Raw genomic sequence first — 13,010 nt, forward strand, 5'->3', positions numbered from 1 at the left:
TTTGAGATTTCACAAAATTGCATTATTCCTATTTTTAAGTTAGAATTGCACCAAACCCTATTTGTGTTTTAAATTTGATTGTACAGTCTAATAGAATATTCTCACATTATTAACTAAAATTGACATAGAATATTATGAGGTAAAAGATTAAAGAACTTAACTAATACCATAATTCACATGATCATTTTTCATCCTTACTTACCAATACATATAAAAATATGTCAATTATTAATAAGTTATTGTCTTTTTTTATATAACGAAAATTTATGGTTGTGATATATTTTTAGGTGGAAATTAAATAATTTGTTAAATTACAAATTAATATTTTTTTACTATGTCAATAATTGTTGACAAAAACTTTTATCCTAGTTGTTTATAATTTTAATTACTAATATAAATTTATTTAACTTTCTAATTTTTATAACATTAGAGAAATAATAAAAAATGCATTAGTAGTTATCGCTAATGCTTTTTTGCTTTACTGAGAATTATTGAAGAAAATTATTACAAAATAACTATTTGATCATTTTAATAAGTAGATTATTTATTCGGTTGTATCCAAAAGAAGAATGGGAAAAATTTAGGAAGAAGAAAGAATAATTAAGAGGAATTGATCTTATCAAATTGAAAATAATATTATCATTTTTCTAAATAGAATAGAGATGTAGCTAATGTTTATTTAAGAGAATAGGGTAATATTATAATTTTTTTAATTTTATTAAGTAAAAAATTACAAAAGCTATATTTCTATCTTATATATAATGAGATATAAAAATAATTGGTATAGCATATTTTTTTAAATATTTTTTATTTTATACCATCTATAATAATTTTTTTTACATGAATCTAAACCTATTGATATACTAGTTATGTATAAAAAGAAACAAAAATTATGTATAATTTTTTTTCTAAAATATTTTTTATTATATATAATTCATAAAAAAAATTTTATTTCTAAAATTTAAATTCAAAATCTTTTAATTAAAATATAAACAACTATCAAATTAATTAATTTTATCTTCTGTTTTTTTATATAAATATAATAAAAATTTAATCTTAATATACTTATATATTAACTGTATAAATAATTATAAAATAAAATAAATGTGATGAAATAATTATAAAAAACATTTTATATTATAATGTATTAAAATTAAACTTATTTAATAAAGAAACAAGTAAACTAGTTAATACAACTTTAATAACATTGTTAAGGGTATTAAAATTGTTATCATAACTAATGAATATATTAAATAAGATAAATTTAGATTATTTTTTACTAATACGATTGAGTTACCAAATATTTCCGGTGCTGGAATTATTTTAAAGTTACTTTGATTGAGGAGAGCTGTGCAGATAACGCGCTCTTGCATGGAGAGAAGGATTGTAAACAGAACTAATATACTACAAGTCATGAGAGGGAGGGGAAACACTAGTGGGGGTGGCCACAGGGGCTGCCGGATCCAAGGAAAGGATCCTCGGATCTGGAATCGAGAAGCATATCATCGCTTGGAAAAGGAGTCATTTACAGTGTTCGTGGATAACTTGCCGGAGGATATTTCCAGGAAGGAGTTGTATCAGCTGTTTGGTTGGACGGGATGGATTAATGATATTTATCTGTGCCGGAAAAGAAAGAACGCCATGGTTTACCTATTCGCATTTGTTCGTTACACGACGAAAGGGGGTGCTCTGAAGGCTATAGCAGAAATGAACAATTTCCGCGTACGGGGAAAAGTTGTGGCCGTGGGGGAAGCCAAGTTCCAAAGGTCATATCAAGCGGGGAACCAAGGGGTGCATCGGGATGCTAGTCCACAGATGGATAGGTGCCGAGAGGGAGCTCTTAACGGTGCAGAGATAGTGGATACCCTTGTGGTGCCTGAATTGCCGGTAGGAGTGCCATCACCAAATCAGCAGGGCCATCAGGGTATGAAAAGGGTTGAAGTAGCATTAGGGGAAGAGAATATGGCTTGGTTGGGGAGGAGTCTCGTAGGGACTACGTTGAAACCTGTGGACGTAAAGTCGTTGAAAAGAACTATACCCACAAACTTGCAGCATGTGGTGGATATTAGGGAGCTCGGAGTGGCTAAAGTGTTGATTACTTTTGATACGATGCAGCATGCGGATGAGGCTTTCACGTTCAAACTGGATAATTTGCTCCAATTCTTTCATAGGGTTCGGAAATGGGAAGCATCAGAGCGTTGTGTATCTCGAAGGGTGTGGTTGGAATGCTATGGTGTACCTCTCCATGTCTGGACCGTGGACACCTTTAAAGCGATTGGAGGCCAGTGGGGCGATGTGATTCAGTGTGGGGTTCCAACGGGAGAAGGGGCATCTTTTCGGGTTGGCAGAGTCCAAGTTGATACCGAGGAGTTTGACGTCATTAGAGAAAGGGTTCACCTTACGGTTGGGGATTCTGAATTTACAATCCTTGTGAACGAGAGGGGTGTGGAGAATGGTGGGGCGACAAGCTCAATGGAGAGCCACGTGGTATATGGGGAGAATGGGGTTGAGGGCCACGAGGAAAATCGGCTGAAGCAAGTGGCGGTCCAGTCGGATCCGGCAGCGGAGCTAATTGCCGGTGAGGTCAACGAGGTTCACATGGGGGAGGACAGAATAGTAAATACGGAAGTGTTGTTGAATGATACTACCGTTGAGCAGTTTGAATTTCAAACGCCTAGGATGGGAACTGAATTAGTGTGTTGTACCGAGAATCATGGAGAAGCGATTTCTCAGGGATTTGGTGGATGTGAAGCAGGGGCGTCTGACAAAACGGTTATAGAGGTTTATGATTCTGGTGGAGGAAGGGTTCCGGATGGAAATGGATTTGATGGGAATATAATTTCAAGGGAGCATGATCATTTGGGCCAGAGAGGGGATAACAATTTGGGGGATGTAACTTGGGGCTTGGTTCAAAGAAGCCCAAGTCACATTCAGATTGATGTTGGGCCACGGGACTTAGCTAAACCGTGCAGGGGGAGGGCTAGAAAGAGTGGGCCGCATGTGGGTAGGAAGGTGGGTAACAAGGTATCTGGTGGCCCAAAGCTTGTTGAAACGGGTCGGGCAGCGGGCGGGCGGGTTATGACTTATTCTCATGCCTGTTTGCCTGAAGCGCAGGACTGTGATGAGGGCGAGGCGGCGGCAACCCTAGAGGGAGTTGGCAGAATCGAAAGCATAGGGCCGATGGTGGAGAACCCGTCGATGGCGGCTGATATTGTGGCGCAGGATGATTTGCGGGGATCTGCGATGGATTCGGCGGGGACGGGTGAACATGCAGGGCTTGATGAGGGGAGGCAGGACGGGGGGCGCGTAATCGACGAGGGTTTGATTCCGGTGCAGGTGGACTCGGTAGGGGTTTTGTTGAAGGCTGCTGGTACTGTGGCGCCGGAGGGCTTGCTGGGAGATGCGATGGAACCGGCAGGACTCGGTGTCGGGGAGGGGGTACAGGAAGGAATGAGCGCGAATGATGAGGGCCTGGTGCCGGTGCAGGTGGACTGGGTAGGGGTCTTGGACGATGGTCGAGTTCGGGGACGCCTACCGGGACTGTTGGACCAAGGGAGAGAGAAGGAAGCGGCCGTGGAGGTTAACCAAACAGCAATGGTATGTGACCAGGGTTGGGCGGAAGGGGGAGGATCACTGGTGGAGGGGGTTAATCCAGGAATAGGCATAGGGAGGCTCAACAAGCAAAATCAGGAAGAGGTGGACAGGAATTCACGAGAGGATCTGATGCATGAACATAAAGTGACTTGGGCTCTGGCGATTGAATCTGGGGCTGTGCTGTATGATGACGATGTGGATATCCTGAGTATTTTGAAGGCTCAAAATGACGGAATAGTAGCAAAGAGACGATTGACAAAACAAAAAGAAATGGCGAGAAGGAGCCGTCCGAAGAACAAACATAAGGTGACTAGTACTTTGTGTAAATGATTATGAGTTGTTGGAATATTAGGGGGTTGAGGGGAGATGGGAAAATGAGCATGGTGAAATCATTAAAGAAAAAATATAATCTGAATATGTTGGGTTTGATTGAAACGAAAAGGGAAGTGATTTCAAAATATGATGTTGCAAGAATTTGGGGTGATAATACGGTAGGATGGGAGTTTGTGGAATCGGATGGGGCGGCTGGAGGACTCTTATTGATGTGGGATGCCATGATGTTTCAGACTAGTAATTGTTATAAAGGAGAGAGGTGGTTGTGCATTGAAGGAGTGTTAACAAAGAATAATTTCCATTGTGTTTTCTGTTTGGTGTATGGGGCGCATGGGAGGGAAGAAAAGCGGGTGGTTTGGGAAGAATTGAGCTATATTGCGGGACTGTGCCAAGTCCCTCTATTCTTGCTAGGGGATTTCAATGAGATTCTGCAAGTGGAGGATAGAAGAGGGGGGACGAGTCTGCCAGCATCAGCGGAAGAGTTTAAGAGTTGGGTTCAAGACATGCAGTTGGTGGATTTACCTCTGTCTGATGGGAAGTTCACATGGTTTAGGGGTCAATCATGTAGTCGAATTGATAGGGTGCTGGTGTCTGTTGAGTGGGTTGAGGAGTTTCCTGATCTTCGGGTAAAAGGTGGTCCGAGGGGCCTGTCGGATCATTGCCCGTTAATTGTGGAGGATACTAGGATCCGAGGGGGCCCACGACCTTTCCGGAGTTTAGATTCCTGGTTTATCCATGAGGGCTTCCTGAGGATGGTGAGAGATGAATGGAGGAACCTGGGAGATGCTCCCTTCATTGGTAAACTGAAGTCATTGACGGTGCCTTTGCGACAATGGCACAAAGATAACTTCTGTGATATGGACAGTAGACTGCTGAGATTTGAGGATGCAATAAAGAAGCTTGACAACCAGGTCAGTGATGGGATCTATGATGGTACGACGGAGGCTAGAAGAAAGGCTTTGGTGAGTTTTTGTGAAAAGTGGTACATCAGGAAGGAAATTCACTGGAAGCAGATGTCTCGGTCCAAACATGCGCGGGACATGGACAGGAATACGAGATATTTTCATAACATTGCATCGGCCAGAAGGCGGCATAACAGGATTGATGCTCTAGTGATCCAGGGAAGGTTGGTGCGGAACCCAGTCAGAATAAAGTATGCAATCAGGGGGTTCTATCAGGAGCTGTATCGCCAGGAGTTTGCTCCGAGGATTGGTGTTCGTGATGGGCTACTGAAACAGATTGATAGGACTGAGGCTGAGGCCTTGGAGGTTCTGCCATCGGCGGAAGAAATCAGGGAAGCAGTTTGGGATTGTGAATCTTCTAAAGCCCCAGGGAGTGATGGGTACAATATGAATTTCATCAAGAAATGCTGGGAAGAGGTTGGGCAGGAGTTCACTAGAGCAGTAATGGATTTCTTCCAAACGGCAGAGCTACCATCTGATGCGAACGTCACATGGGTGACACTGGCCCCAAAATTTGTGGGGGCTAAGGAAATCAAGGACTTCAGGCCGATTAGTATGGTGGGATGTGTCTACAAGGTAATTTCGAAGGTTTTGGTAAGAAGGATGCGATTAGTTATGCCAGGATTAGTGGGAGAGACCCAAACTGCATTTGTAAAGGGTAGAAAAATTCATGATGGTGCGCTCATCGCCTGTGAGACGGTCCATTGGCTCAAGACGCGAAAGAAGAAGGCGGCAATTATCAAACTTGATTTTCAAAAAGCGTATGATAGAGTCCGATGGAGCTTTGTGGATATTGTGCTTCAGAAAATGGGATTCGGCCAGCGATGGAGAGGTTGGGTAAAAGAGTGTGTGAATACGGCATCTATGTCAGTTCTAGTGAACGGGTCTCCAACCAAGCCATTTAACATGGAAAGGGGCCTCAGACAAGGGGATCCCCTGTCCCCCCTTCTATTTGTGCTTGTGGTCGAAGTGTTGCATCGGATGGTTGGGGAAGCAGTCAGGAACGGTCGCATTGAACCATTACTGGTCGGAGGTGAGCATGTAGAATTATCGCACCTTCAATTTGCGGATGATACCATATTATTTTGTCCCCCTAACACTGAGACACTGGTGAATTATAAGAGACTGTTACGGTGTTTTGAGTTAATGTCGGGGTTGAGCATCAATTATGAGAAGTCAAATCTGATATCAGTAAACTGTGAGCAGGAGTGGGTTGATCAGGCGTGCGGTCTTCTGGGGTGCAAGCAAGCTGTGTTACCGGTTAGATACCTTGGAATCTCTCTAGGTGCAAATCCGAGGCTAGTGAAGACTTGGAAACCAGTCATAGATAAGGTGGAGGAAAAGCTCAGCCTGTGGAAAGCGAAGGTGCTGAATAAAGCAGGCAAGCTTATCCTCATTAAGTCGGTGCTGAATAGCCTGCCGATATATTACTTAAGTCTGTACAAGATGCCGAAGGCGGTTGCGGACAAGCTGGTTGCGTTGCAAAGGAGATTTATGTGGGGAAAGGGGGATGGAAAGGATGGTATCCCGTTAGTTAAGTGGGAGTTGGTTCAAGCTCCAAAGAAGGCTGGAGGATTGGGGGTTGGGGATGCAGTGCTTCGGAACACAGCACTCTTGTTTAAGTGGTGGTGGAGGTTTTCAAAAGAGGATTGCCCCTTATGGAAGAAAATTGTCTGTTCTTGTAACAACTTGAGGCCTGATGTCATGCTGGTAAATCAGAAGATACCAGCGAAAGGCGGGCCTTGGAAGGACATATGCCAGTTAAACATACAGGAGCAGCGGTTAAGGGATAAATTGGTTACTGGACTGGCTATGGAAGTAGGGAATGGAAGGAGTACCATGTTTTGGGAGGATAACTGGGTGCAAGGTGGGCCGCTGAAAGTGGCGTTTCCAAGACTCTTCTCTGTGTCCAACCAACAAGGAGTTGTCGTAGGGGATTGTGGATTTTGGGATGGATTGGAGTGGATCTGGAATTTTCAATGGAGAAGAGAGCTGTTCCAATGGGAGCTGAAACTTGTCCATCAGCTGCATGAAAGGTTACGGCCAGTAAAGCTGTCACAGGGTATGGAGGATAATGTGGTCTGGAAGTTTGATAGTAAGGGTGTGTTTTCTACTAATTCCTTTATGCGGGTACTTCAATCGGAGAATCTGCCGGCAGCGATCACAAGCTATAGTTTCACAAGTACATTGTGGAAAGGAGTGGTGCCTTCGAGGATTGAGCTTTTTGGCTGGTTTGTACTTGTTGGTAGAGTTAACACCAAAGACAGGTTGAGTAGGCTAGGTGTTATTCATCACAGTGATAATATTTGTGTGCTATGCAATAAGGAGATAGAATCTGTCCAGCATCTATTTCTTATGTGTGATATAGCATGGAAAGTGTGGTGCTGTTGGTTGCAGTCAGTTGGTAGAAAGTGGGCTATTCCGGGTACCATAAGAGGGCTGTTTGAGAGTTGGACTGGCTTGCACACGAGTAAACAAGAGCAGAAGCGGGGGTTGATTGGATTCTTTGCAGTGATTTGGAACATCTGGTTGGAACGTAATGACAGGATTTTCAACAATAAGGTAGCAGGTGTTGACCTCATCCAACAGAGAACACTTTTGAGTTATAAAGAATGGGCTGACAGTAATCCTAGTGGTTGTTGATAATAGGCAGGTGATGCCAGGCTTTATGGTCTTGTCTTCGTTATTTCTTTATGTAACTCCTGACTTTTTGCTCCACTGTTTTGTGTTGAGCTTTCGTTTGTTTCAAAAAAAAAACTAATATACTACAATCATACCGTAACAGTTGATTTTCAATTAAATTAAAAATGAGAATTCGAAAGGATAAAAAGGAAGAAAGCAGAGCAGGGATGACTTGTGCAAACGGAAGCAGCTGAAACTGACGCGTGTCCAATTACAGCTGTATCCCAAATCCCAAGCCAACCGCTCCCCAGGAACAAGCGGTACCAATTTCAGCATAACGCTCCCAGAAACCCCTCAAAACCTAACCTCCTCAACCGGTTACCTCACCCCCCCATCCCTCCCACATATAAACCACGATCAAACACCAACCGCTTCACACACTCAAAACAGCAACACCACAAAAAAAACCCTTTCAAAAATCTCATCGTAACGCCCTACCTACTTCGCTTCTGCTTCTCTCCATATATAAATCTTCACTTTCACATGATCCTCTAAATCTGAAAAACAAAACAAAAGAAACTAAGCACTATGGCCATGTCTAGAAGAGAAATGGATCGAATCAAAGGCCCGTGGAGCCCGGAAGAAGATGAGGCCCTGCAGAGGCTGGTGGAGAGGCACGGACCCAGGAACTGGACGTTGATAAGCAAGTACATCCCGGGCCGCTCCGGGAAGTCCTGCAGGCTAAGATGGTGTAACCAACTTTCACCTCAGGTTGAGCACCGGGGCTTCACGCCCGATGAGGATGAGACGATAATCCGGGCCCATGCCCGGTTCGGTAACAAGTGGGCTACAATAGCCCGACTCCTGTCTGGTCGAACCGACAACGCGGTAAAGAATCACTGGAACTCAACACTCAAGCGCAAGTGCTCATCCATGATGATCGACGAGCCTGCAACAGGTCCGGCGGACTTTGACGGCGGTTACTACCTACGGCCCGCGAAGAGGTCTGCGAGCGCAGGTGCTACGATGCCGCTATCCACCGGACTTCACATGAGCCCGACGTCGCCGGGAAGCCCGTCGGGATCCGACGCGAGTGATTGCAGCGTTCGCGCTGTCTCTCCGTCTAACGTTCTGAGGCCCGTGCCCAGGACCGTTGTTCCTCCGATCGAAACTGCGTCCTCTTCAGAGGACCCTCCGACGTCGTTGTCGCTGTCTCTGCCTGGCGTAGACGTTGCTGTGGAAGTCTCCAATCGTGTCACGGAATCTATGTCACGTGCCTTTTCTCCGGCGATGGTGATGGCTTCGGCGGCGCCTTCAACGGCTGTAACGGCAGCGGATCCGCTGCCATTGCCATCGCCACAACATCAAGTGGTAGCGCCGTTTAATTTTAGCGCGGAGCTGATGGCGGTGATGCAAGAAATGATAAGAAAAGAAGTGAGGAGTTACATGGAACAGCGCAATGGGATGTGTTTTCAGGCTGCTGGTGGGTTTAGGAACGTTTCGGTAAATCGAGTTGGGATTAGCAAAGTCAACTCGTGAATAAGAAGTGGATAATAGAAAAGATTAGCAACTCGGAAAATGAGCTTCGGAAATGAAGAGGAAGAGGGAAAAGAATGAAAAGGAAGCTGTTTCTCTTTTTTTATTTAGTGTTAGGCCAATAATAATGTTGGTTAATGTACAGGAGGATAGGGAGAGGAAAAGTGGTAACGATAAACTATAAGCGGGATGGTTACTTCCTAACAGGTAAAAGGACACCACTGTGGTTAGGGTTGGACGCATTGCTTTTGTAAGATGTCTTGTTTGGAGGCTCATGCCCGTTCTTTTTTGGAAAGGGAAAAAAAGAGAGTGTTATTAGTAGGAAATGGCAAAGAGAGAGGGGATACCTCAACAAATCTCAAAATAAGTTTAATTTAATTAGTTATTTGCTCAAGTCCAAATGATTAATGCTGTTTGCCTTTTGTTGAGATCCGAAATTAGTGAAACCAGTCATCTTTAATGTGATTATAAAATTAAAAGTTGAAACACAGCCGAAGATAGTACTTTGATCAAACACTAATAGTTGATCAAACACTAGTAGCACTGTTCAGTTGCATATTAATAGATTTTTTGGAACCTCAATTCTGCGTTTTATTTATGTGGTTTACCTGGACCCACATATTAATAGATTTTTTTGGAACCTCAATTCTGCGTTTTATTGATGTGGTTTACCTGGACCCATAAGACCGGAAACAAATTAACAACACATCAAACAATGCAAGCTGCCATGGGCTGTAATCTCCCCTCAGAATTTTGGGAATTATTTCAAACTCAAATATAGTTAAAGTTCCTGTCCAAAAAAAAATATAGTTAAAGTTGAAGTCGTGGCTAACCAGGAGCCCCTGCCTGTTTTACCGCAGCCAATTCCTCCAGTATCTTCTTCTACCGCCTCGTCCTTTCCTTGTCTCTCATGTTTTAATCTCAACCCCACCTGTGGAGATATGGCTGAAACTCAAACATGGACATTTGCCCGTGAGACCGCATCGCCATTGGATGCATGCGGGTTCTCTGCCTCAGATCATAATGATCTGGATTTAACTCATGTTTTGCTGCCTCCAGACCGGTACGAGCTGTTACCCTTTAGCCTTTATTTTCTTTTTTTCTCTACTTTTTCTTCTTCTTTTTTTTTTTTTTTTTTTTTTTTAAATAATCTTTGGCATTCTTACTTCATGTTCGAATCTCACTCCTGAGGATGTGTCGTATTTCTGCAGGTGGTTGAAAGCTCCAGGTCGAATGTAACATTTCTGATTCCGCAGCTTTTGCCACTGCATGAGCAAGCCGATTTCCATCCCTGGGAGTCCAAGTCATTCCTTTTTCAGGTAGTTCTTTCATTAAAATTTGAATATCTTGGATGATAGCCGATGCTTCTCCTATAGTTGTCTTGGATTTGATTGTTTGAATGAGCTTTAAATTGTCCGATTCTATTAGCGTTTTACCCATATTCAAATTGTTCACTATGATTAAAGCTTGTCTTATTGCTTGGGCCTCAGCCACAGTGCTTGATTTAGCTTGAATCTTCCCTGAAAATCCTAATACCATCTTTCCTTTGCTATCTCTGATCACCACAGCTATTGCACCTGTCTCATTCTCCTTTCGAAAGGCAGCATCAACATTTGCTTTCAGCCAATTTTCAGGAGGAGGTCTCCATGTCACCGGGTAATTTCTGCTCCTATTGGCTTCTCTTTGTTGTGTCTGTTGTTTTTCTGCTAGTTTTCCATAAACTGCCTCTAGTGTTCTTGCTCTGCTGATTGTCCAACTTGGATTCACTTTCTGTTGTTGAAATAGTCTATTATTCCTGGTTTTCCATATCTCCCACAAGAGAAATCCCAGCTTACTAATCCTTTTCTCCTGGTCTTCTCCGCCTCCTTGTCTTATCTTTCTTATGCACTTTACCATCCAACTCCCAATCGAGTTCACTGTCTCCGGTGTTGGGGTCCATTGGCATTCCGCCCCGAACCATGTTGCTCTCGCCCAATCACATAGTAGTAAAGCATGTTCGACCGTCTCCATCCCTTTTAAGCATATCTGACACAATGGATCTGGTGCCATCCTCCTTTTATACAAATTTGAGCCCACTGGTAATATGTCCTGGCAAGCTTTCCATAAGAACATTTTGATTTTTTGCGGAACCTCCATTCTCCAAATCTCCTTCCAAATCTCCCTTTTGTCTTCACTTGTTGATGGATTTCCATTTTTCAAATCCTGCTCTGTTTTTTTAGCAACATAATATCCAGTTCTTATGGAATAACTCCCATCCTCCTTCCATGGCCAGTATAAGTAGTCATCTCTATTCACTACACTAACGGGAGTGCTAAGAATCTCTTTGCAGACTTCTTGGGGAAATCTGTTTACAATTATTTCTCTGTTCCACCCTTCTCCCTTTTTAATGAGATCTTTTACCTTCGAATCATCTGTACTGTTTGCATCCAGGGGCTTGCTTCTCCCAGTGATCCAATTATCCTTCCAGATACTGACTTTGGACCCATCACCTATGCTCCACTTAGCGCTTTCCTTTAGTAGTTCTCTTCCATGCAATATGCTTTTCCAAACCCAAGATGCGCCTTTTTTACATTTTGCTGTCCAAAAGTTTTCATCCGGAAAATACATCGATTTGAGTACCTGGACCCAGATTGCATCTGGATTCTTCATTGCTCTCCACGCTTGTTTTGCAAGGTAAGCAGTATTATGTTTTTCGAGATCCTTGAATCCCAACCCCCCGCTGCTCTTGCTCTCCGTAATGTAGTCCCATTTTCTCCAATGAATGCCCCGTTCTTTTCCGGAGTTAGCCCACCAGAATCGCGCCACCTTTGAGCAAATTCTCCTGCAGAAACTCTTGGGAAACTTTATGATATTCATGGCATATGATGGCATTGCTTGTATAACTGGTTTTATTAATGTTTCTTTGCCTGCCTGATTCAACAATTTTTCTTTCCATCCCTCCATTTTGCTCGTGATTTTCTCTTCAATCCATGTTAGAGCCCTGTTCTGAGACCTTCCCCATATGGCTGGTAACCCTAAGTATTTTCCTGGCATATCCCATGCTGTCATTCCTAATATTTCTTCAATCTCTACCCTTGTCTTTATCGACACCTGGCTTCCAAAGGTGATACCTGACTTGTTCAAGTTTATCCTTTGTCCGGATGCCTCTGTGTACTCATTAAGAACAGTGACGATCTGAAAAATCTCATCCTCCCTTGCTTTGGCGAATATGATGCAATCATCTGCGAACAACAAGTGAGTGAGAACCGGAGCTGTTGGAGCTATCTGTAGACCGGTTATCAGGCCTTTCTCCTGAGCCTCCTGCATTAAAATGGTGAATACCTCAGCTGCTAAAATGAAAAGGTAGGGAGATAGGGGGTCCCCTTGTCGAAGCCCTCTTTGTGGTTTGATCCTCTTAGACAGCTCTCCATTGACCTTTACCCTATAGTTTGCACTTCTGACACACGTCATTACCAATTCAACCCATCTTTCAGTAAATCCTAATTTCAAAAGCACCTTCTCGAGAAAATCCCACTCTAGTCTATCATATGCCTTATTCATATCCAACTTGATCGCTATATTCTGAGATCCCTCTCTTCCTTTCTTATTTAGGCTATGATACACTTTGTAACACCCTACCATACAGAGACTTATGCTTAAGTCATAATTCAGAGATGGCAAGGTATTACGACCTCTAAAACAAAAATTTAGTACATATAGTAGTATGAATAATTGATTATAACTAGGAGCCTTTGTAGAAAAAGGGGGTAAACAAAAACTGTAACTCGAACGGGCAACACTCCGATCGATAACGTAACGAACCGGGATAAGCTAACGCGAGATCATATATATAAAGAGTGTCAAAAACGGGAATATCAAGACTCAAAACCCGGTTGCGAAGATAACCGGTCCGAGCATAGCAATATATACATATGATAAAATAAGAAAACCCCAAAGGAAACCCAAAGGGACACAAATACAGAA

General features: G+C 43.1%; 1 protein-coding gene across 1 annotated transcript; it reads left to right on the plus strand.

Moving 5' to 3' along the window:
- The first annotated feature begins 7,874 nt into the window (after positions 1-7,874).
- On the plus strand, positions 7,875-9,441 carry LOC107627209 (transcription factor MYB44). The gene has a single exon (XM_016330063.3). The coding sequence runs from the start codon at positions 8,100-8,102 to the stop codon at positions 9,048-9,050; it is 951 nt and encodes a 316-aa protein (XP_016185549.1). The 5' UTR covers positions 7,875-8,099; the 3' UTR covers positions 9,051-9,441.
- Positions 9,442-13,010: the final 3,569 nt, after the last annotated feature.

Source organism: Arachis ipaensis, chromosome B1 (assembly GCF_059453495.1).
Source record: "Arachis ipaensis isolate K30076 ecotype BB chromosome B1, ASM5945349v1, whole genome shotgun sequence".
NCBI classification, from domain to species: domain Eukaryota; kingdom Viridiplantae; phylum Streptophyta; class Magnoliopsida; order Fabales; family Fabaceae; genus Arachis; species Arachis ipaensis.

What these genes read in the sequence shown, in the direction of transcription:
- LOC107627209 (XM_016330063.3), top strand. Translation starts at nt 8,100, where the DNA reads ATGGCCATGTCTAGAAGAGAAATGGATCGAATCAAAGGCCCGTGGAGC.